This window comes from Rhinatrema bivittatum, chromosome 8 (assembly GCF_901001135.1).
Source record: "Rhinatrema bivittatum chromosome 8, aRhiBiv1.1, whole genome shotgun sequence".
Taxonomy (NCBI): Eukaryota; Metazoa; Chordata; class Amphibia; order Gymnophiona; family Rhinatrematidae; genus Rhinatrema; species Rhinatrema bivittatum.
Window position 1 is genome coordinate 187,777,976 of NC_042622.1, and position 22,330 is coordinate 187,800,305.

Genomic DNA, 22,330 nt, shown 5'->3' on the forward strand with positions numbered 1-22,330 from the left:
CACGGCAGGGATTGAGGAATCTGTATATTTTAATACATTTTTCAGATAACTACGAAATAGGTCTATTGGGGAAATAAGATTTATCTTTGGAAAGTTGAGGAGTCTTAAATTTGTACTTCTCGTTTGATTTTCAATGCTCTCTATTCTATCAAGGCATATTTTCTCAGATTTTATTAAGTTAATTTGAACTTCACTATTCTTTTCCACCTTCTCTTTTACAACTTTTATTTCTTCCTCTATTTTTCCTACCTTCTGTTCCACTTCATGGTTCATTTGTAATGCTTGCTGTATTCTATGTGACATATTATTTATCGACTTATGCATTTGTACAATCATTTCACCAATTTCTTTTAACGTAAATTCTTTTGCAGTTACAACCAGAATTTCATCTTCCCCTTCCCCCATAGTGTCCTCCTCATCAGATATACTAGGCTTCATCCTCTCCGTTACCCTGGGACCCATTTCCACTGGGCCCACCGGAAACTCAGCTGTATCCCCTGAGTTCCTCTGGATAACGGAGTCTGGAGAAATTATTGATGTTAAAACCGTATTCCTGCTTTGTGGGGATAAAGGTTTTTCGGGAGCCCCGGGGCTTAACGATGTTTCGATAAGCTTAGGGCTCAATTCTAGCTCCTCATTGAAACCCCCTGCAGCCATCCCCGAGGTTGAGGACTTTTTGAAACTCTCCTCTATGCTTGTCTGATGAACACCGGAAATTGAGGTTGAGGTTAATTCTTTAAGCCTAGCTTTTCTTTTGGTGTGTGGCATCGTACAAGTATCACAGAGAAGGCGCCAAAAATAAACAATGTCTTCAAAGTCTTAAGATGTATATCTCTGTGGCCGCCGGAAAGCTTATGTTAATATCAAATTAAAGGTAAATACCTTTACAATGTTCCAGGCTTCAAATCGAAAAATATCCTGGCCTTCTCCCGCCTTCTCCAGCCTAAGCTGGCCAAAGCCGCGCACCCCTTCGGCGCGCGCGGCTTAGGCGACGCGCCGGCGGCAGCGTCGCACCACTGCCGCAGTTCTTTAAATACAGGGATGAGCCCTCCTCCTGTAGTCCGGGAACCAATGACAGGCAATAATTAAAGGCTTACCAGCCCAGGAAATGAAAGCAGAAATGTTCCGGCGGCAACTCACACCGCTGCCACAGTTCTTTAAATACAGGGATGAGCCCTCCTCCTGTAGTCCGGGAACCAATGACAGGCAATAATTAAAGGCTTACCAGCCCAGGAAATGAAAGCAGAAATGTTCCGGCGGCAACTCACACCGCTGCCGCAGTTCTTTAAATACAGGGATGAGCCCTCCTCCTGTAGTCCGGGAACCAATGACAGGCAATAATTAAAGGCTTACCAGCCCAGGAAATGAAAGCAGAAATGTTCCGGCGGCAACTCACACCGCTGCCGCAGTTCTTTAAATACAGGGATGAGCCCTCCTCCTGTAGTCCGGGAACCAATGACAGGCAATAATTAAAGGCTTACCAGCCCAGGAAATGAAAGCAGAAATGTTCCGGCGGCCGGTTCTATCCCTTCTATACTTTAAAAGTAATACATAAGATCTAACAACTACCTGTCAAACAGGGTGAGAGTGATGCAAGTATCATCATAGTGCTGACCTATGGATGAGGTGAGGTTGGCATAAAGCAGACACCCTGCTTTGCTTAAACTGCAATGATTAAAGTCCCTTGCATTTCTTCAGTAAAATATGTGCAGATTTCTTTTTTTCTAAGGTATAAAGAAAACAAATATTTCCTTATTATCAGATGTAATTGATGTGGTTTCTGGAGTGCAACATTTCATTGCTGTACTTTTGATGTTTTGGCTCAAGATGATGACTACCCTCCACCCAACAAGAAGCCAAAGAGTTCAGAGCCAGCAAATGATGCTGCCCCTCTCGCAAAACGAAAACTGAGAGAATTCAATTTTGGTGAGTGTAAAATACAGGCTTCCTCATCCTCTGTTTCCTCGCCCATATTTTGCTTGTATAATGACAATTTCTTGGGAGTTTTGTGTGAACAGTTAGTAAGTGCACAGGTCAGTAATCAGTATTTTGTTATGTGTATATATGCAGGTGTAGCCCCTGCCCTGATGTGCATGTCCTGCACGGGTGGGGCAATAAAAGTATTTGTAAGTTCTTTGGGGCAGGAACCCTGACTAGTTCTTTTCTGTGCCTCTTTCCCCTGGGTGTGGATCCTTTGGCTTGGGGGGAAAGGGTTCCTTTCGGGTCCCAGTGCAGGGGTGGCTGACAGCCTTTTTAGTTATCCCTGGAAGAGGGGTAAACGCTCTGCTCTGTGAGTGCTGCAAGTCCAAATAAAGATGCTGGATGCACTGGGTTAGTATCCAAACTTAAATTTACTGAATTAAGGTAGTTGCAGATGGCATAATAAATACACTTCCAGCACCACAGTCTTTCTTCTCTCCATTACAGTTTTCACTTCTGTCTGTGCAGGAATCTTTCAAAGGGCAAAAAGGGATCCTACCACCCTCCTGGATTAGGTGATATGGAGGTCCCGATGGGCAGGGTAAAGGTGGCCAAAAATCCTATCCTTCCAATCAGGCCAGTTCAGTAAAGTTGGGCGGAAACCGTTCGCTCAGTGTTGAGCACTCTGTTTCCTATCGCGCACCCAGCCACCTCTCCTGGGCGCGCGATACAATATTTAAATGAGGGTCATGCTCAAAGGAGGTGCTAGGGACAATTAGTGCCTCCTTGGCAGTCTAGGAGAGATGGCTGTCTGCGGGCTAGGAAAACAGATGCTCAATTTTACGAACATCCGTTTTCCTAACCTGTGCACAGCCGCGGGTTAGGAAAATGGACGTTCGTTAATTGAGCATCCCTTTTTCTAACCTGACCGCTGGCACTTTTTAAACATTTTTTTAACCGTTTTGTTTCTTCAACTTAATATCGCTATGATATTTTCTGCTTTTCTGTACATTTTTTGGGCCGCTCAGAAATTAACGCCTGCTGTGGGCTGGTGTTAATTTCTGAGCTTACAAATGTGCGGATCAGGCGCATATTTTATTTTTGTATTTGGAGCGATTAGCTAATAGCCTCATCATCATGCATTTGCATGTGATGCCTGCTATTAATTTCGGGGGGGAGGTGTTGGACGCGCATTTTGGATGTGCTAAACCCCTTATGATATAAGGGGTTGTGGACGCACGTCCAAAATGTGCATCCGACTACTTGTTAAACAGTATGCTCAGCTGAGCGCACTTTGTTGTATTGGCCTGACAGAGAACAAACTCTCTCCAGGTGCTGAAGACTCCTGATGAACGTCCTCTGAAACCCTTACAATTTTTTTATGGTTAGCAGGTTCTTCCACTCTTTAGTTTTGTTTTGGTCTCTTTACTCTCCTCTGGATCCCTTATGGGAGGGATCCCTGGATGCAGGTTTCTTACCTTGCTCCTATGCAGGAAGGAAGGGGCAACCAGTCTTCCTCCTGGATGTCCAACTCAATAGTCTTTTCTCTTAACCAAGGATAACGCTGGAGTTAACCCTTGCAGCAGGTCACCATCTTGGATGGGCAGGTCTTCCCTATCCCTGGTGTCCCGAACACAGGGTTCCCCGTTTCCTGAATCCAGGAAAGGCCAGGTGTCCAGCAAGGCTCCTACCACAAAAAGGCCAAAATTCTGAAAACAACCCGGATGGGTATCCAGACCAGCTAAGGAGTAGACTGGCAGGACCACCCTCCCGACCCTGGTCAGGATTACCAGGCTGGGTTAGCCTGTTCCCACTGACTGGGCCTGAAAAGCACAACAACTGTAAGTGCCTATCACCTAACTCCCCAAAAATCATACATGACTGCATCCAGGCGTTCAGGAGGGAACTGTTATAAAGCCTTCCCATGCCCTTGAAAGGGAGTGACTGGATTTGAATGGGTCCTCTCTCCATCCACTAACCTATTCTACTTAGCACTTCCTTGGGCATACTGATATCCAAAGAATTGCTCTTGGTTACATGGGTAAACTTGCTGAAATGTATAGGTAGTGTTTATACAGCACGAAGACATATATTGCAAATCTCACTTTAAATTCTTAGCTGAATAATGGAGTGCTGAGGTTGGGTGGTTCTATGGTTAGGTAAGAAGGAGTTTAACAGCTTAGCAATGACATCTGTGTCCACTTTGTATGGGAATCTCAAATTTGCAGGGATTGTATTTTTTAGTGTATTTCTACTTGGATGGAAGGAAAAGATTATTCTTATTTAAGGTCCAATCTATTTTTCTACTTTCAGAGAAATGGAATGCTCGAATCACTGAACTGAGAAAACAGGTGGAGGAATTGTTTGAAAGAAAATATGGTATGTTTTCACAAATAATCCACTCCATAAATGGGTGCCTTCAAAGAAAGAATACACTGTAAGATGTAAAATAGATGTTTTTGCAGTTTTTAATTGGATTATCATATGTGGAATTACAAAACAATTACATCAGCTCTTTAAGCTTTAAGTGTGATTTCAGGCATCTTTTTTTCTGTATGATGGGCAAGTCAATCAAGTGAAATGAAAAATGCATTTGTACAGTGTTATAAATGAGAGAGGGCATATCTCCAATTGTAGGTTCAACCTTGATAAATTGAGTTCAGAATAATTTCTGGTATACTATTTATACCCTGAAAAATGTTTGTTTTTTGTTTTTAGAGGTGATTATTAGAATTACAAGAAACATGTCTTTACAATTTTGTTCAAAGATGATTGCAATCAAAAATAAATTTTGTGTGTATAAAAGCGAAAAATCTGAAACTTGCAATAAGAGGGACAGACTTATCAGAATAATGTGAAGTGTGGTTGATCCACTGTGTTCTTTCTCCCTTTCATTTTAAAGCTCAAGCCATAAATGCAACTGGACCTGTTACCATCCCATATCCACTTTTCCAGTCTAATACAGATGATTTATATGTGGAAGGATTGCCTGAAGGAATTCCCTTCCGAAGACCTTCTACCTATGGAATCCCTCGCCTTGAGCGCATACTATTAGCAAAAGAGAGGATACAGTTTGTGATCAAAAAGTAAGAAACGTGGAGAAACTCGTGCAAGCTTTCAATTTGCAAATGAGTAACTGATGTACCATTGTCCTTATTTCTTTTGAGTAATTGGTTTATAGTGTTAGAGATGCAGTTTCACAGTTGCATCAATGCGTGTTATTATGCTTCAGATTTTATCTTTGTGACGAGAAGCTTTTCAGTCCTTTTCATTTGTCGTTTTTGTTTTGTGCCTCTGCCTTTTCTTGTATGAATGTGTATTAGACTTACAGGCGAATTTTAAAAGCTCTGCGTGCGCCAAAACCGGGAGATACACGCACAAGTTGGGCCGGTGCATGCCAAGCAGATTTTATAAGCCGACTGACGACACGAATTTCCCGCTGCGCACACAAGTCAAAAGTTTTGAAAAAGGGGCATGGGCATGTCGAGGGAAGGCCAAGAGATGTGCGCATAAAAAAAACGTACCCACATACACGTGCGTCGGGATCCCTTGCTGCGTAACTTTACTACTGCTATGGATGGCGTGTAAAGAATAAAATAAAAAAATCTAGGCTACTCAGCGAGGTTTTAAGGGTTGATACTAATAGGGTAAAAGAGAGACTATTAAACAAAGGGGCGAACTGGCAATGAACTGGGAAAACTACCTATGGCATCAGTGCACTTGCCTTGTAAAATTCCCCCACTTGTGCGGTATAAAGGCATTTGCATTCACATGCGCATGTCCATTTAAAATTGTGAGCACATGTATGCAAGTTCAGGCTATTTTATAATGTGTGCATATATGTGCATATGTTATAAAATAGACGCATCTCTGGACGTGAGCCAGCAAATGCACACGTGCGCCTGCGCGCCAGTATTAAAAGTACCATCTTAGATATTAATGATAAATATTATTCGGAGGACACCACTTTTCATCTATTCTGTCTGTCAACATTGATTATTTTAGGAAATATTTTAAAAACATTGAGGCCAGTATTCAAAAGCCATTTAATAACTCATATTTTATCTGTCTAAAAAAAGCCATTTAATAACTCATATTTTATCTGTCTAAATGGCTAATACGGCTTCCCTGGACGAACCCAGATCAGTCCAGACTCCTGGGTTTTGCCTCCCCTCCAGCAGATGGAGACAGCAAAGTTTTGACTGAGCTGTCCTATATCCTGAGGTGCCAACTCCAGTCTATCATTATTTCTCTGTCTCCAGCAGATGGTGGAGGTGCAAAATCCTGCAGTCTGAGATACAAAAAAAAAAAAAAGATGAAGAAAGAAGACTAGCCTCCCAGGCGGTTGTCAGGTCCTTGTGGGACCATACCCTCTGGTATTTGAGGCAGGTGAGCAGAGGTTGGGGACCCTGTAAGCTCTGCACTCAGGGTGATATCCAGGGTCCCGGCTCACTCTCCCTGAGGGGTGGACCGGGGACCCTTCAGAGCATGGTTTTTGTTTGGTGGTAGGCAACAAAGTTTTGTTAAAAAAAAAAAAAAAAAGTGCACAGAGAGCGGCACATTTCTCAGGTAGGCGAGGATTTCGGTCCTCCTTCGGCTCTCTCCCCGCTGCCCCACCGCTGGGGGGGCTTTTCTCTTTATTCTCTCTGCGGTTTCTTGCATTTTCCCCGATGCTGCGCGGTGCGGCCTCTATTCCAGGTGCCTCCCCGGTGGGGAGGGCACCTCAGGGAAATCATCGGGGAGCCAGGAGCTCAAATAAAAAAAAGAGAGAGGACTGGAAGTCTGCGACTTGTCACGTGCTGATAGCGGATCCCCTCCCAGGAGGATGTCAGGTCCTGGTGGGACCATTCCTCCTGGTCGAAGGCCCGAACAAGCAGGGGTTGGGGACCCTAATCTGCTCTTGGTGACCTAGTTAAGGTGAAAACTGGTGATCCAGTTCCCTGACCTCCAGGAGCCCGAGGAGGATCCCTCTGCCACTCATCAGCTAAGCTGCTCTGTTTTCTTCTTATAAAGTTTAAAAAAAAAAAAAAGATAGTACAGAGGAAAGCAGGCTTGATCAGGTTTCCTGTTTTCTCCTTTCAGTCAGGCTGTGAGGCTTTTCGGGGGTTGGTTTGTTTTTTTTTTCGCTGTTCCTTCTCCCACTTGCTTCCTCCACCCGCGTGGTCCCCGCTGCAGCCCGGCTTGTCTAGTAAGCTCCGATGCTCCGTCTGTGGGGCCGGCCTCTCAGCGCTTGTCATCTACAGGCCCTTGTGTCCGATGCCTCACCACTGGTGAGAGTACATCGGGAGGGCCCGCGGCGGCATCTCCACGACAGCGTGGGTCGGGAGGCTCTAAGGCTGCTTGATGTGCGGCTGCAGTTTCGTTCCCACTAAGCGGCCATTTTGGGGACATTCGTGCCTAAGGCACCGATCACAGCTGGGGAAGGGGATCTCCCCCCTGCTCCTTCCCCTGCTGAATTAAGCCCCGATGAGACCCGGGGGGCCCACAGGGAGCAATCTGAGGGGGAGTTTGAACCTCTGGAGAAGGATACTGATTCCTTTCCTCCCTTTTTGTCCGAGTTTGTGCTCTTAAGGCACAGAGCTTTCTTTGCCCATGAGGCCACAGAGCAGCCTTGTCATGAGTGCCATGTCACCGATCCTCTGAAGATGAAGAGGTCTAAGCTCTCCGGGATCCTGGGAGCCCCGAGGATTCGTTGGGCCAGGGGGTCTCCAAAACCTGGAGATTTGGAGGGGGCTTCCTCCGATGTGTCTGAGGGGAAGTGCCGCCGAAGGTTGGCACCTTAGCCACTGATCCTGAGCGGAGTCCGCAGGATCCGTCCAGAGAAACAGAGTCAGTCCCCACTCTGGAGGGCAACGTTCCCTAGATGCTTCACTTTTTCCACGAGGAGGAGCTGGGACCCTTGATCCCACAGGTCCTGACGGAATGGGGCATAGTGGCTCCCCATGTAGATGCAGACCGTGAGGAGGTGGACGCAGTCGTTGTGGGCCTGCGGGGTCTAGCCAAGACTTTTCCTTTCCACAAGTCAGTGCAGCAGTTGGTGGTCCGGGAGTGGGTTACTCCAGTGATGGGCCTGAAGGTGAGCAGAGCTGTGGACAAGTTATACCTGCTGCCCGTGGACACTTTAGTGTTGCTTTGGGTTCTGAAGGTGGATGCCTCCGTCTCGGCAGTCAGAAAGAGGACGACCATCCTAGTGGTGGGGGCCGCCGTTCTGAAGGATGTGTGAGATAAGCTGGAGTTACATCTTAAGCAGAGTTTAGAGGTGTCTGCATTGGAATACAAGTGGCTGTTTGCAGCAGTTTTATGCTTCGGGCTTCTCTGAGATGGGTGCAGCAGTTACAGGATCGGGTGGACTTGTCACCTGATGAGTCTCAGCAGGCAGAATGTCTGGAAGCTGCGGTGGCTTATGGCGCTGATGCCCTTTCTGATCTCATTCCTACTTCGTCCCGTTCGATGGTTTCTGCGGTTTCTGCCAGGAGGCTTCTGTGGTTGCGGAACTGGTCTGCAACTGTTTCCTCTTAGGCTCAGCTAGGGGAATTGTCTTTTAAGGGCAAGCTCCTGTTTGGTGAGGATTTGGACCAGCTGATCAAGCTGCTGGGAGAGAATAGGGTCCACTAATTACCAGAGGACAAGCCCAAGGACTCCAAGGGTCCCTTTCCGTCTCGCTCCTTTTTTCATGGACAAAGGCAGTACAGACAGAGTAGAGGTCCGGCATCTAGTCAGGGGCAGGCCTCGGAAAGGCCGCAATCCTGGCCTCAGTTCTTTTGGGCCAGCAGGTCGAGCAGGGTTGGCTCCAGTCAGGGTACTGGCAGGACTAAGCCCTCCCAATACAGTGAGGCTGGCCCTCATCTTGGTCCCAGTGATTGGGGCCGTCTTTCTCAGAGGAGTGGGCCAAGATCATGTCGGACCGGTGGGTTCTAAGCGTGGTCGACCACTGTTCGCTTTAGAGTTTGCTCATCCACTGCAAAGGCTCTTCTAAGTCTCTCTCTGTGCCGCGGCGTGAAAGCAATGAGTCGTGTTTCGTTGCTTCGAACTCTTGATCGACTGCGTCGGCTGGAGGCCATAGTTCCGGTTCCTCTGTAGTAGCAGGGAATGGGTTGTTATTCCATCTATTTTGTGGTACCGAAAAAGGATGGAGCGTTTCGACCCTTGTTAGACCTAAAGAAAGTAAATTTCGCTCTCAGAGTTCCTCGTTTTCCCTGTTGGGACCCCATCTCGGAGCAGTTTCAGCTACCTCTTCCTCTCACCGAATCTGCATGCTCCAGCCTCTTTTGGTGGCTTCTCCCAGATAAGTTGCGCCAGGGGGGGTGGGCTTGCAGATTCCCACCTAAACAGTAGTAACCACAGATGCCAGCCTTTCCAGGTGTGGTGCAGACTGTCAGGACCGTTCAATACAGGGACGGTGGTCGGTGGAGGAAGCATCGTGATTGATCAACAGGTTGGAGACCAGAGCAGTGCAGATGGCCCTGCAGGCTCAGATGGTCCTGCAGGCTCTCCCTCCGCTGGTGAGGGGGAGATCAGTGCGTATCCTGTCAGACTATGCAACAGCAGTGGCCTACATAAACCGCCCAGGGAGGTACCAAGAGCCGGGCAGTAGCCTTGGAGGTCCAGAAGTTGATCAGCTGGGTGGAACAGGGTCTGGAGAGGATCCCAGCCTCTGCAGGCACGGACAACATTCGGGCGGTTTCCTTAGTCATCACCAAGCTGGATCCCAGGGAGTGGGCGCTTTCGGAGAAAGCTTTTTGCCTTAAATGCCGCAAGTGGAGACAGCCCAGCATGGACTTATTGGCGACTTCTGAGGTTCTTCAGTCAGCGTTGGGAGACAGGAGCAGGGGGGGTGGATGCTCTAGTCCTCCTTCGTCCGTTGGACGTTCTGCTTTACGTATTTCCACTGTGGCCACTCATTGGTAAGGTGGTGCGATGTGTAGAGGTCCATCAAGGGGATGTAATCTTGTAGCACCGGAATGGCCGAGGCGGCCATGGTTTGTGGACCTGCTCAACCTAGCAGTGGAAGGCCTCTTGCAGTTTCAGCTGCTGTCAAATCTCCTCTGTCAAGGTCCTGTTTGTTTGGAAAGGGCGGATCACTTTCGTCTAGTGGCCTGGATTTTGAGAGGACGTGGCTATGAACTAAGGGTTATTCGGAGGTAGTGATTGCTACTCGCTTGCAGTCCAGGAAAACCTCTACTTCCCTGGCATATGTCTTGGTGTGTGGACCACAGTGTGGATCCCACCCAGACCTCCGTTGCTGATGTCTTTGCCTTTCTACAGGATGGTCTGGTTAAAGGTTTATCCTTTAATTTCCTGCAAGTTGAAATAGCAAGTCTAGGTTTATAGTTACTGTTTTTGGCTAAAGTGTTTATTCATCTGGCTTGGGTACAGTTCAATACTGATGGACTGCAAGTGGTACTTCAAGATATAGGGCAGCTCAGACAAGACTTCTCTGACTCCATCTGCTGGAGGGGAGGCAAAACCCAGGAGTCTGGACTGATCCGTGGTACATTAGGAATGAAAATTAGCAGGTAAGAACCAATTTTCCTATATTCAGCCATTTAACTGCTTATCCGAATATAATTTAGCTGCATAAAAAAGGGGTACTTCAGGGGAGTTCTGGGGAGGGGCTGATATACTCGATATTTGCTTCTGAGCAGGTCTAAAGTTATCCGGCCTTGTGCGGTCAGATAACTTGCTATTTATCTGGATACCTTTAAAAGATATCCAGGTAACTAGCGCTATGAATGTAAGATTTAAAAAGTTGTAAAGTGCCTACGGCCTCTTTAGAATGTACATACCTTATTTGCAATAATACCCTTTTTGAGTCATTCACCCCAATCCCCTATCAAATCGATAGGTGATGACAGTATTTCTTAGGTTTCTTTTATTTTCGTCGAAGGTTGTCTGCTCCAAAGTAAGATTTTTTTGACTCTTTCACTTTGGAGCACTACTTTGTTGCGGTCTTGGTCGGCATTCTTTTTGCCACTGCAGAGTTTAATTTTGCTTAGTCTGTGTTCCCTGTACATAGCCGGATCAGTCCAGACTGCTGGGTTTTGCCTCCCTTCCAGCAGATGGAGACAGAGAAAAACTTTGAGAGCACCCCCTCTTAAGCCAGAGTGCTACCTGCATCTCTTCAGTATTTCTCTGTCTCCAGCAAATGGAGGTGGTGCAAAACCTGCTGTCCTGAACCAGTTTGGGTTTAAAAAAAAAAAAAGAAGAGAACAGACTTAGAGCATTTTTTTTCTTATTGCCAGCAGGACAGAAGTAATTTTTTTTCCTTTCTCCCAGGGGGTTGGCAGGTTCCCCCCTGGTAGCAGGTGATGTGGGAGCCGGGCTTGGAAGTCCGTGCTCCCTGCTGTTGTGAGGCACCTGGGGTGATATTGGTGGTCCGGTCTCTACCCGCATCCACCCCCATTTCTGTGGGTATTTGGAGCAGCCTGCCCTTCTAACGGTACTATATCTTTAAAAAAAAAAAAGAATCGAGGGAGGTATATGGGTCCTAGAGGGGAGTAACCACGTATGGCGCGGTTGCCAAATCAAGCAGGTTAAGGGTACATTGCCCAAGAAAGTTTGACTGAATTGGGCCCACAACTTAGGGGAAGACTGTCGGTGCCAGTCAACATGGGATTTAAATCTGGCAGCTAGATAATACTTCATTAAATTAGGGACGCCCAGCCCCCCCCTAATGCGGGACTGATATAAAATGCGTCTCGCTACCCTGGGTCTCCTATTGCTCCAAATGTAAGACATAAGTCTCTTCTGCCAAGTAATAAGCATCTTGTTCAGGATAGCGATTGGGAGAGTCTGAAATAAATATAGCAGCTTAGGTAAAACCGTCATTTTGATCGCCGCTATCCTCCCCAGCCAGGAAATGCTGTATCTGTTCCATTCTTCAAGGTCTCTAGACAGGCGCTGCCATAAGGTGTCATAATTCAGTTGAAATTCATCACCAGTAGCGCTAATATGAACCCCCAAGTATTTCAGTTTCTTATATGCCCACTTAAACCGGAATTGTGTCTGTAACTAACTCACCGCACCTGGGGGGGTGGTGATATTCAATATCTCAGATTTCTCCCAGTTGATGTGAAACCCTGAAACCGAGCTAAACTCCTCCAGGGCGGCAGTCAGGTGTGCTAGTGAAGTATGAGGTTCAGTGATCATAATCATAATGTCGTCAGCAAACAGTGACAGCTTAGAGGTAGAGGAACCTAAGGCAACCCCAGACACCCGCGGGTTCTCTCGTAACTTGGCGGCAAAAGGTTCCAAAAAAATAGCAAATAAAAGTGGTGAAAGGGGGCATCCCTGTCTAGTTCCCCGTCGCACAGGAAAAGTACCGGAGTACCCCCCATTCACTTTAATACAGGCTAGAGGGTTATCATACAGGCGCGACAACCAGTGTAAAAAGGAATCACCAAAATTAAATTTACGCAAAAGAGCAAAAAGATAGGGCCAGTGGACCATGTCGAACGCCTTCTCAGCGTCGACCGATAGTGCCAGCGCCGGGATATTCTGCTTAGTTACCCACCAGATCAAATCTAAAATTTTATGGACATTGTCACTAGCCTGTCGGCCCGGTATAAAACCCGCCTGGTCCGGATGTATGACCTGAGAGATAAAACTATTCAAACGAGTTGCTAGGATTTTCGCCAGTATCTTCAGGTCGATATTTATCAAAGATATGGGGAGGTACGAGCCGCAGAGTGTCGGATCGCGGCCTGGCTTGGCAAGGATAGTAATCCCAGCGGTATTGCCCTCGGGTGATAGAGAAATGCCCTCTTTTAAAGCTTGGAAAAGATTCACTAATAGGGGGGCCAGCTCCACCGAAAATACCTGGTAGAAGCGGCCTGTGTAGCCATCAAGGCCTGGAGACTTCCCCGGTTTCAAGGATTTGATAGCCTGTTGCACTTCAAATTGATTAATATCTTTGTCCATTAGGGCTCGTTGCGACTCTGAAAGTGCCTTTAGGGGGGCATCGAGCAAATAGGCAGCAATTCCCTCGAGGCTTATCGTATTGTCCTGGAAATATAACTCAGTATAAAACTGTAAAAACCTTTGCCGGATGGTTTTATTATCAGTAAGCATATGCCCATCCCACTCTTTGATTTTAACAATCGTAGCTTGAGAGAATTTACGATTAAGGGTTTGGGCCTATAGCTTCCCGGCTTTATTGCCCCCTTCAAAATATTTTTGTTGAGAGAGAATTGTGGACCAAGCATAGATCTCTTTTGGTAGGCACCAGGGAATATCATCGTCAAACTTATCTGTATGCTAACTTGACTTTTACCCCGGGATATAGCTCCCCTATCTTTCGACGATGGGAAGCCCAAGGCATTAAGACTTGGGACCACGTCTGGGGTACAAATGATATCTTGCCCTTTGCTGCGATACAAACTAAGTTTGATCTTCCTGATTCAGATGTCTTTGCCTACATTCAATTAAGACATTTTGCACGTACTCAGGTTCTTGGGAACCATCTCAATCAGGGTCAATCAGATTATGAAATCATATGCAGCAAAGCTGATTCGGCTACGAAAACATTATCCACCCTGTATAACATTTTGAGTGCGGCTCCCTTCGTGAAATCTTGCCATATGACAGCCTGGGAAACGGACTTACATGTGACTTTGTCCGAAAAGGAGTGGGAGGATATTATCTTGCACCTGGGTAAGGGCGTAATAGCAGCCGCTCTGATTGAAAATTCCTTAAAACTGTTTTATCGTTGGCATCTAACACCTGAACGCCTCCACAAAATGCGCTCCCACATTCCTGATAGATGTTGGAGGGCGTGTGGTGGCTTGGGGAGTTATCTTCATATGTGGTGGGAGTGTAAAGGAATTCGAGGTCTATGGGATGCTATTGAACAATGGCTGGCACGGTTATTTCAATTAACGTTGTCTGTGGCCCCCAAACATACACTACTGGGTGTCCCGCTCCTTCCTACGGCAGAGAGTGGCAATAGACTGGCTAATTTCATTTTTATAGCTACCAGGACAGTGATAGCCCGCCATTGGAAATCCCCCGATTGTCCCGGGGTGGCGGAAGTTCAATGCAAAGTGGACAAAATTTGCATCCTGGCGGAGATTACAGCCCATAAACAAAAGAGGATCGGACATGGAAGGGGCACGGCACTTGACATCTGACAGCGGCACCTTTGACTGGCGCTCCTGAATTACGACTATACAAAGGGACCTTGTAGTAATTCTTATGCCTTTTTGGTTTTGGGACACAACCCCAGGGGATACCTTCTTCCCCATGTAAACACTAACATTTGCGGAGTACTCACAGCCTGGACCCCCCGTGATTAGGGGATGGGTGGGTGGTTGGGGGGGGAGGGGAGGGAGCCTATTGGGTTTAATTAATGAGAGACACACGTTGTGAATTTGTAATGCTCTTTATTATATTTTCTTGTATATTTGCATCATTGCTATTTGTATGGCATATATTTCACCTATGAGCTTGTCTCAATAAAATTTTCAATTACAAAAAAAAAAAAAAAAAAAGAATCAGAAGGGAAGTCTAGCGAATGGGGGCGCTATTGAGCAGCGCTACGAGATGGCCGCGTGTTAGCCGAGCTCTCTCCCAAAGCCCTCAATTTGCTCTTTTTTAGCTGATTCCTGGGTCTATTTTCTTTCGCAAACGAGCCCAATAGTTTGCAGAGACTACAGTGCAGATGGCTGCGCGGAAAAAAACTGCCGACCTCAAGCGGTTTTCCTTCAGCAAACTTGCCGACGACCTGCCCCTGGATGATGACGGCGACCAGGCCTCACAGCAGTGGGACGAGTTAGAGGAGGACCCCGAAACGGGTTCCAGCTCCGATGCCACGGTGGTATGGGCGACGGGAGGCCTCCACCCCGATATACCCACGTGGTCGGAAATTCGGTCCTGGTTCTGCGAGATTCGCATGGACCTCAAGAATCACAAAGCAGACTTGCTAGCCAGCATGGCCGAGTTAAGGGAAGATTTTAATTCCCTGGGACACCGCGTGGACGATATGGACGCTAGACTAGACACACAGAGTGCTAACTTGGACTCCCTCAACAGTCACACGCAGCAAGTCTCGTCTACCATGGATACGATGCAGGAAAAGATCGAGGACCTCGAGAACAGGGCACAACGCTCTAACCTCCGTATTCGCGGGGTGCCTGAAACCGACCTATTTCAAGACTGCATGCAAACGGCGGAGGCCATTTGTAAGGCTATTATTGTAGAACATAGACTGCCCGAGAGCGAGCCGCAGCCGGACCCGCTGATAGTGCTGGAGCGCGCACATCGCGCCTTAGGGCAAAGGAGAGACAACCAGCCGAGGGATATTGTGATTAAATTCCTCAACTTCCAGCAAAAAGAGGAGGTGTTCGCTTTGGCTAGGTCCCACCCTGGTTGGACCTGGCAGGACTGCCATCTTGCCTTTTATAATGATCTGGCACCCTCCACCCTTCAAAAACGATACCAACTCCGTGAGGCAACAGCAGCCCTTCGCCTGGCGGAGATAAGGTACCGTTGGGCTTTTCCTTTCGCTTTATTGTTCCAGCACAGGGGGATCTCGTATAAGATTAAAACCATGGCTGACGCGGCGTATACCTTTCAAGAAGCAGGCCTCGCCCATTCATTCTCGACCGAGGCACCTGCTCCCAAGCAGACTCGCACGGATGCAACCCCAAGATGGCGGAGACCGGGAACGGGCAGAGGACGCCTGAGGCGACAGGCCACCCCAGTCACTCGATCCACGGCTGATCAAGGATGAATGATCTGCTATAGATTGCAGCATACTTCGTTTGGAGCTTGTCCGGCATACCGGTTGTCGTACATACACCTAATTGGGACTTTCTTTCTCATGCAGGGCGCGAGATTTGGCCGGTAGTCAATTTTTCTCCACTCAGACATTTTCGCTCATTTCTGCATTTTGGGGGCCGCACACCCAGATGTTATGTTTAGTCTGTTATATACTGTTACCTGTTACTTGATATTGCTTAGTTCTGCAGGGCATGGGGGGGGGATGGCGGGGGGTCGCCGGTGTTGCTCATTGTACCCCCGGGGGTTGAGGTCCGCGAGAGCAGACAGCGGACACTCTTAGTGACATACCCACACATGACAGAATTTCAATTTAGGACGGCCCAGACCAACCAGATCACCCTGACTTTGGTACAGGGATGGGAGATCACCTTTATCAGTTCTTTGCACCCTCCTTATCTACTACCATATGCGGTATCTCAGAGTATCACCCTTAAGCTTGTTGAGTCCCCTATGCTTTTCTTATGATTAGAATAGTTTCCCTCAATGTTAAGGGGCTCAACACTTATAGGAAGCGTTTCCTTTTTAGACGGGAATTGCAACGTCAGAAGGCTGACATAGTGTATGTGCAAGAGACGCATCTCCGTCCTAGGCACGGGCACCTCCTGGAGACAAAATACTTTCCTCATGTCTATCATGCAGGCTGCAGTGGGGGCGCCAAATACACTGGGACGGGGATCCTAATCTCAGCCTCCCTGGTTTATGAATTTATTGCCCTTATAGCGGATCCCAAAGGTCGCTACCTTTTACTGAAAATTAAGCTGGGCTCACAGGTTTATACTTTAGTAACGGTTTACGCACCCAATCAGGCCCGAGGCCCTTTCCTGACGGACATACAGAACTTGCTTTTAAATCATGCTGAGGGTTTTATAATCCTGGGTGGTGATTTTAACATCACACTGCAGCAGGGCTTGGACACCTCTACGGTGCAATCCCATACCCCTCAGTCTTTACGCAAACAACTAAAGAACTTAATTGCCGATTGGTCCCTTATGGATATTTGGCGAGCTCGCCACCCTCAATCTAGGTCTTATTCCTTTTACTCACATCCCCATGCCAGTTACTCCCGCATCGACTATTTTCTAGTGGATAAGCAACTGGGCAATAGGGTACGTAATGCTGATTTGGATGTTATATCCTGGTCTGACCATGCCCCTGTGGTTTTGGACTTGGACGTGAGTGACGGAGATAGGGGCGAAAGCTTTTGGAGATTAAATGAATCACTACTGCAGGATGCCACCTATGTTCAGACGCTCGAATCCCAGCTTTCCGAATATTTTAAGCTTAATAGTACCCCTGATATCAATCCAGGTATTGTGTGGGATTGTTCTAAGGCGTTTGCCCGTGGTTTGCTAATTTCCAGAGCGGCAGCGTGCAAACGCCGTAGACAGAAAGCCAGGGGGGATCTTATGCTTACCATTCACCTCCTCTCTCAGGAACATATGAGAACCCTTTCCACCCGCTGTTATCAAAAATTATTGGCTGCCAAATCTGACCTTTATAAATTAGATAATGCTCAGCTACTCTATGCTTTGGAGATTACTAAACAAGCTTATTATGAGGGTGGGGACAAAGCTGGGAGATTACTGGCTCGCAGTTTGAAAGCCAAAATGGCCCGTAATAATATTTCTAAAATTAAAGGCACCCAGGGTGCAATGTTGACAGTCTCTAAGGAAATAAGAGAGGCATTTTCTAGATTTTATGGCCAATTGTATCTATCGGATGACCAGATTTGTCCGGAAAGCATCCTAAAGTATTTAAAAGGGGTGACCCTGCCGAGTCTCACTCTAGCCCAGCTGCAGGACCTGGACGCTCCTATTACGGAAGCGGAAATACTAGCCGTTATTAAGAACCTTAAACCGGGCAAGGCCCCGGGACTGGATGGCCTATCGGGTGTCTTCTATAAGAAATGCGCTCATACTATAGCCGGCCCGATGGCGCTCTTTTTTAACAGTCTACGAGCGGAGGGTTCCATTGCCACTCAAGCCAATGTAGCGGGCATTACGATCTTACCCAAGCCCGGGCGGGACCCGACCCAATGCGCCTCCTATAGGCCCATATCCCTTATCAATGTTGATCTCAAGATTTTAGCACGCATCTTGGCGCTCCGTCTGAATAGATACCTTCCCGCCCTTATTCATAATGATCAAGTGGGGTTTGTTCCGCATCGTATGGCCGCTGATAATATCCGAAAGGTGTTAGATCTCTTATGGTGGGTCCATAAGACCAAGGAACCTGCAGTACTGCTTTCTCTCGACGCCGAGAAGGCGTTCGATTTAGTTCACTGGCCCTTTTTATTTGCCACCTTACAAAATATGGCGTTTGGCCCCCACTTTCTTCAGTGGATTCAAAAGTTATATACTCACCCCCAGGCGAGGGTCAAGGTAAATAACGGGTATGGTCCAGCCTTTAGTATTGGTAGGGGCACTCGGCAGGGTTGCCCCCTGTCACCCCTATTATTCGCTTTGTATCTGGAGCCTCTTACTATTCGAATTCGCGAATCCTTGGCAATTAGGGGAGTGGAGGTGGGGGGCTCCGGGTATAAACTGTCCTTGTTTGCAGACGATGTCTTGCTGTTCCTGACTGATCCCCTGTCGTCCCTCCAAGGGGTCAAGCAAGAGCTAGATGCGTATTGTGCTGTGTCTGGGCTAAAAGTCAATCTAGACAAATCCGAGCTGCTCAATATTAATTTGCCTCCCGAGACTGTGCAGCAGATCAAGGGTCGTTTCTCTTTTAAATGGGCTAAATCCCATATCAAATATTTAGGTGTGCGTTTATCTTCCCATATACCTGATCTGTTCCACTTGAACTACTTGCCATTGGTTGACAAAATTACTATAGATATGAGTCGCTGGAATCGAGGCCATTATTCATGGCTCGGTAGAATTGCTATTGTTAAAATGAGTATTCTGCCGAAATTCCTTTATCTGTTTTCCTCGCTCCCAGTATACATACCGGTGCATACCCTCTGTCGGTGGCAACGTAAGATTTTTGATTTTATTTGGCACAGGCGGCCCCCCAGATTTTCTCGCACTCTCCTTTATTTACCAAAGCAGCAAGGAGGTATGGGAGTTCCCCATCTTAGGCGATATTACCACGCTGCTCAATTGCGGGCTTTTTTAGATTTAAATCGCACTACTTCTCCTAAACAGTGGGCACAACTTGAGCAAGCAATGGTGGGCTCGATGGCGATTACAGCCATGCCCTGGCAACCACGTGCTGTCTGGAGACCAGTACAATGCATTCCATGGGCTCTGGAGACCACGTTGCGAGTCTGGGGCTCGACCCGTAAACAACTCCTAGGGGACTTTAAGTATTTTTATCAATCCTCTCTGGCTTTCAATGCTCACTTTACCCCTGGAAGCGATTCTCCCCATTTTCACAGCTGGCGGGAGAAGGGGACTTTCACTATTGGGCATTTTCTCTCGCAGGGGTCATTACTCCCCATGGAACAGTTGGCGCTTAAATATAACCTACCCCCGCTAAGCTTCTTAGCGTATGCTCAAATTACTCACTTTATCCGCTCACTGCAAAGAAGAGACTTGCTTCGGCCAGGCAGATCCATTCTGGAGTCCTACTTCATGTATAGCGACATTCTTAAGGGCGCCATCTCTAAGCTTTATCAACTCTTTTTCCAACAGGGTATTGAGCATTGCACCTTTGTTAAACAATGGGAGGCGGAATTACCAACCAAGTTGGGGAACCGCACTTGGGGTGCTATTTTGAAACTCGCAGGCCAGTGCTCGATCTCTGCTAACCTCCAGGAAAACTGTTATAAAATGATATATCGGTGGTACCTTACCCCTGACAAGTTACATAAATTCTACCCTCACATAGAGGATAGGTGCTGGCGTGACTGCGGAGATGTGGGCACTTATCTGCATATTTGGTGGCACTGTCCTAAGTTGGTCCCTTTATGGCGTGAGATTTTTACTTGGCTGGGGGGCCTGTTGGCTCTTGATATTAACCCCGATGTTACCGTAGCTCTATTACAGGTTTTCCCTGATAATGTGCCTCAGAAGTACCACAGGGTATGCGCCCAGGTGTTCGTGGCTACTCGTAGCCTTATAGCGGCCCAATGGAAGTCAGGGAACATTCCCACACTCCCTGAGATTAAGGGGAAACTTCATTTATATTATCGCTTGGCCTATTTGACGGCCTCCAGACATCACCGACTTCCCTCCTTTATAACTTCCTGGAAACCTTTTGTTGCTGCATTAGGATTGTCATAAACTATTCCTAGTATTTGGTTGATCTTGGGGAGGTTCCCACGCTAGCCTAGCTTTGGACAGCTTCCTATAGTGTCTAACTGTTTTGCTCCTATGCTTTATTACATGTTTGATACTTTGTACCACTTATGTTTTTTGTATTATACATAGCCATATGTTTGTCGGATGATATACATTTCTCCTTCACGAACTGTGTCTGGTGATTTGACGGCCTATTTGCTGATCTATGCTATTCTGTCAGGGGGATAGGGGTAGGGGAGGGGGGGGTGGGGTTCTTGGTTACTGCATAGGGGATTGCCGAAAGGTTCGGCGTATTCCTCCTTTTCCAGTGCTTGTTTATTCTGTTATTTGTTATAAAATGAATAAAAATTGTCAAATTTAAAAAAAAAAAAGAAGGGAAGTCTAGTTGCAAGGTAGTATGAGCGGCAGGGCTGATTTCAGGCATTTCTTCAGCGGGCGGCTGCTTGTTGGGACCGCGTCGGCAGGCTCTGGGGGTTTTATTTCCAGAAGGGCGCCTGTCTGACTGCTCCATCTTCGCGGTGGCCACGCCATGCGAGACGCATTGCTCAGCCTGCGGGGAGGCAGCCTCTCGGCTCTCTTGCGCGGGTCTTTGTTCACGTTGCCTCTTCAGGAGTGATGCCGGGGACATCGGGCAGGGCCCACGGTGCGGGTAAGCATCCCGCTTCGCAGCAGGGTGAGGCCAATCTGTTCCCCTTAAGCTTGAGAATGGTGGCCATCTTAAAAACTTTTTCTGCTGCTCAGCAAAAAGCGGCTGGAGGAGGGGATCTTCTGTCCGCTATCTCCTGCTGCAGTGAATCTTGGGGACCCTAGGGACGATTTTTCTGAGGAGGAGCCCATTCCCCTGGAGGGGAAATTGACAAGCCAACCCTCTTTTACTCCTGACTTTGTGCTTCTGATGCACAAAGCCTTTTTGGCTAGTCTGTCTCAGCAGGGGAGCATTCCTCCACAAGGTCCCTCTGCTGGTCCACCCAAGAATGTCCCCAGGCACCCGGAACCCTCGTGCTCGGTCCAAGTCTGAATGATCCGGCGCCTTGCATTCCGGAGCAACACGGCTCAATCTCCCTTGGGGCTTGCGGACCTCATGGGTTTTTTACCCCTGGATATGGTCCCGGCTCCTCCTCTCGGCTCTGATCAGGAGGAGGATCCTGAGAAGCCTTTGCCCCTGGATGGAGATGATCTGAAAGTTGTCCATCTGTTTCACAGGGAGGAAATGGAGCCCCTCATTCCATATTTATTTATTTATTTAAAACTTTTTTATACCGGCATTAGTGGGTACATCATACCAGTTCACATCTGAACAAAAGCTGGAAATTACATAAAACAGGGATGGGGTTGGATCAACGAGGGAGTGAAGGCGGAAAGATAGCGCACCAGGCAACAGATAAAATATAAGTAACAGGAGCTGTCAAAGATAACGATATAAATAACTGTCATTCCACATGTCCTGGAGGAACTGGGGCTTGTCCTTCTCCAGGCAGAGTCGGCCCAAGACACGGTCGACCTGGTTCTAGCAGGCTTATGGGGCCCAGCCAGAACTTTTCCCTTGCATCAGATGCTTCAACAACTGATGGCCTGAGAGTGGGCCGAGCTATGGACAAACTTGCTAGAGGAGATCTTAGACCTTCTGAAGGTTCCTAAGGTGGATGCTTCGGTTTCAGCGGTCACAAAGAGGACCACTATACCGGTGGCAGGTTCAATGGCCCTTAAGGATCTCCAAGATAGAAAGCTTGAGGTTCTTGTCAAGAGGATTTTTGAAGTCTCAGCCCTCAGCATCAGAGCCGCCGTCTGTAGCAATTACATGCTTCAGGCGAGCCTCAGGTGGATGCAGCAGTTGCTGAGTGCACACGATCTTCCACCTCAAGAGTCGGCGCAAGTGATGCGCCTGGAGGCAGCGGTGGCTTATGGGGCGGATGCCTTATATGATCTGCTTCGTACTTCCTCCAGAACAATAGTATCTGCGGTGTCTGCAAGGAGGCTCCTGTGGTTGCACAATTTGGTTGGCTGATGTTTCTTCTAAGGCTCAGCTTGGAGCCCTCCTCTTCAAGGTCAGGCTTTTGTTTGGTGAAGATTTGGAGCAGCTGATAAAGTCGTTGGGCGACAATAAGGTTCATAAGCTGCCTGAAGATAAACCTAAGGGCTCCAGAGGTTTTCTTCCGATGCACTCTCGCTTTCGAGGGCAAAGACACTTCTGCCAGAGCAGGGCACCTGGTCCGGCCCACCGGCAAGCATCGGGGCAGTCGCAGTCCTGGTCGTAGTCCTTTCGAGGCTGTCTAGCAAGTTGAGATGGGACTGGGCAAGGTTCCATTGGTGCCGAATCCTCGCAATGAGATTCGGCCGACCCATTCCTCCATTTCTGTTATCAGGGGATGGCTGTGCCTCTTCTT

General features: G+C 47.6%; 1 protein-coding gene across 9 annotated transcripts in view; it reads left to right on the forward strand.

Annotated features, from left to right (window-relative positions):
- Positions 1-22,330, forward strand: part of GTF2I (general transcription factor IIi) — a 240,633-nt gene that overhangs the window by 126,143 nt on the left and 92,160 nt on the right. For all 9 annotated transcript variants that reach the window (XM_029612153.1, XM_029612156.1, XM_029612158.1 and 6 more), the window contains 3 exons: positions 1,828-1,926; positions 4,234-4,299; positions 4,823-5,006. In XM_029612153.1, the coding sequence (XP_029468013.1) occupies positions 1,828-1,926; positions 4,234-4,299; positions 4,823-5,006 (349 nt within the window). The remainder of the gene's footprint in view (positions 1-1,827; positions 1,927-4,233; positions 4,300-4,822; positions 5,007-22,330) is intronic.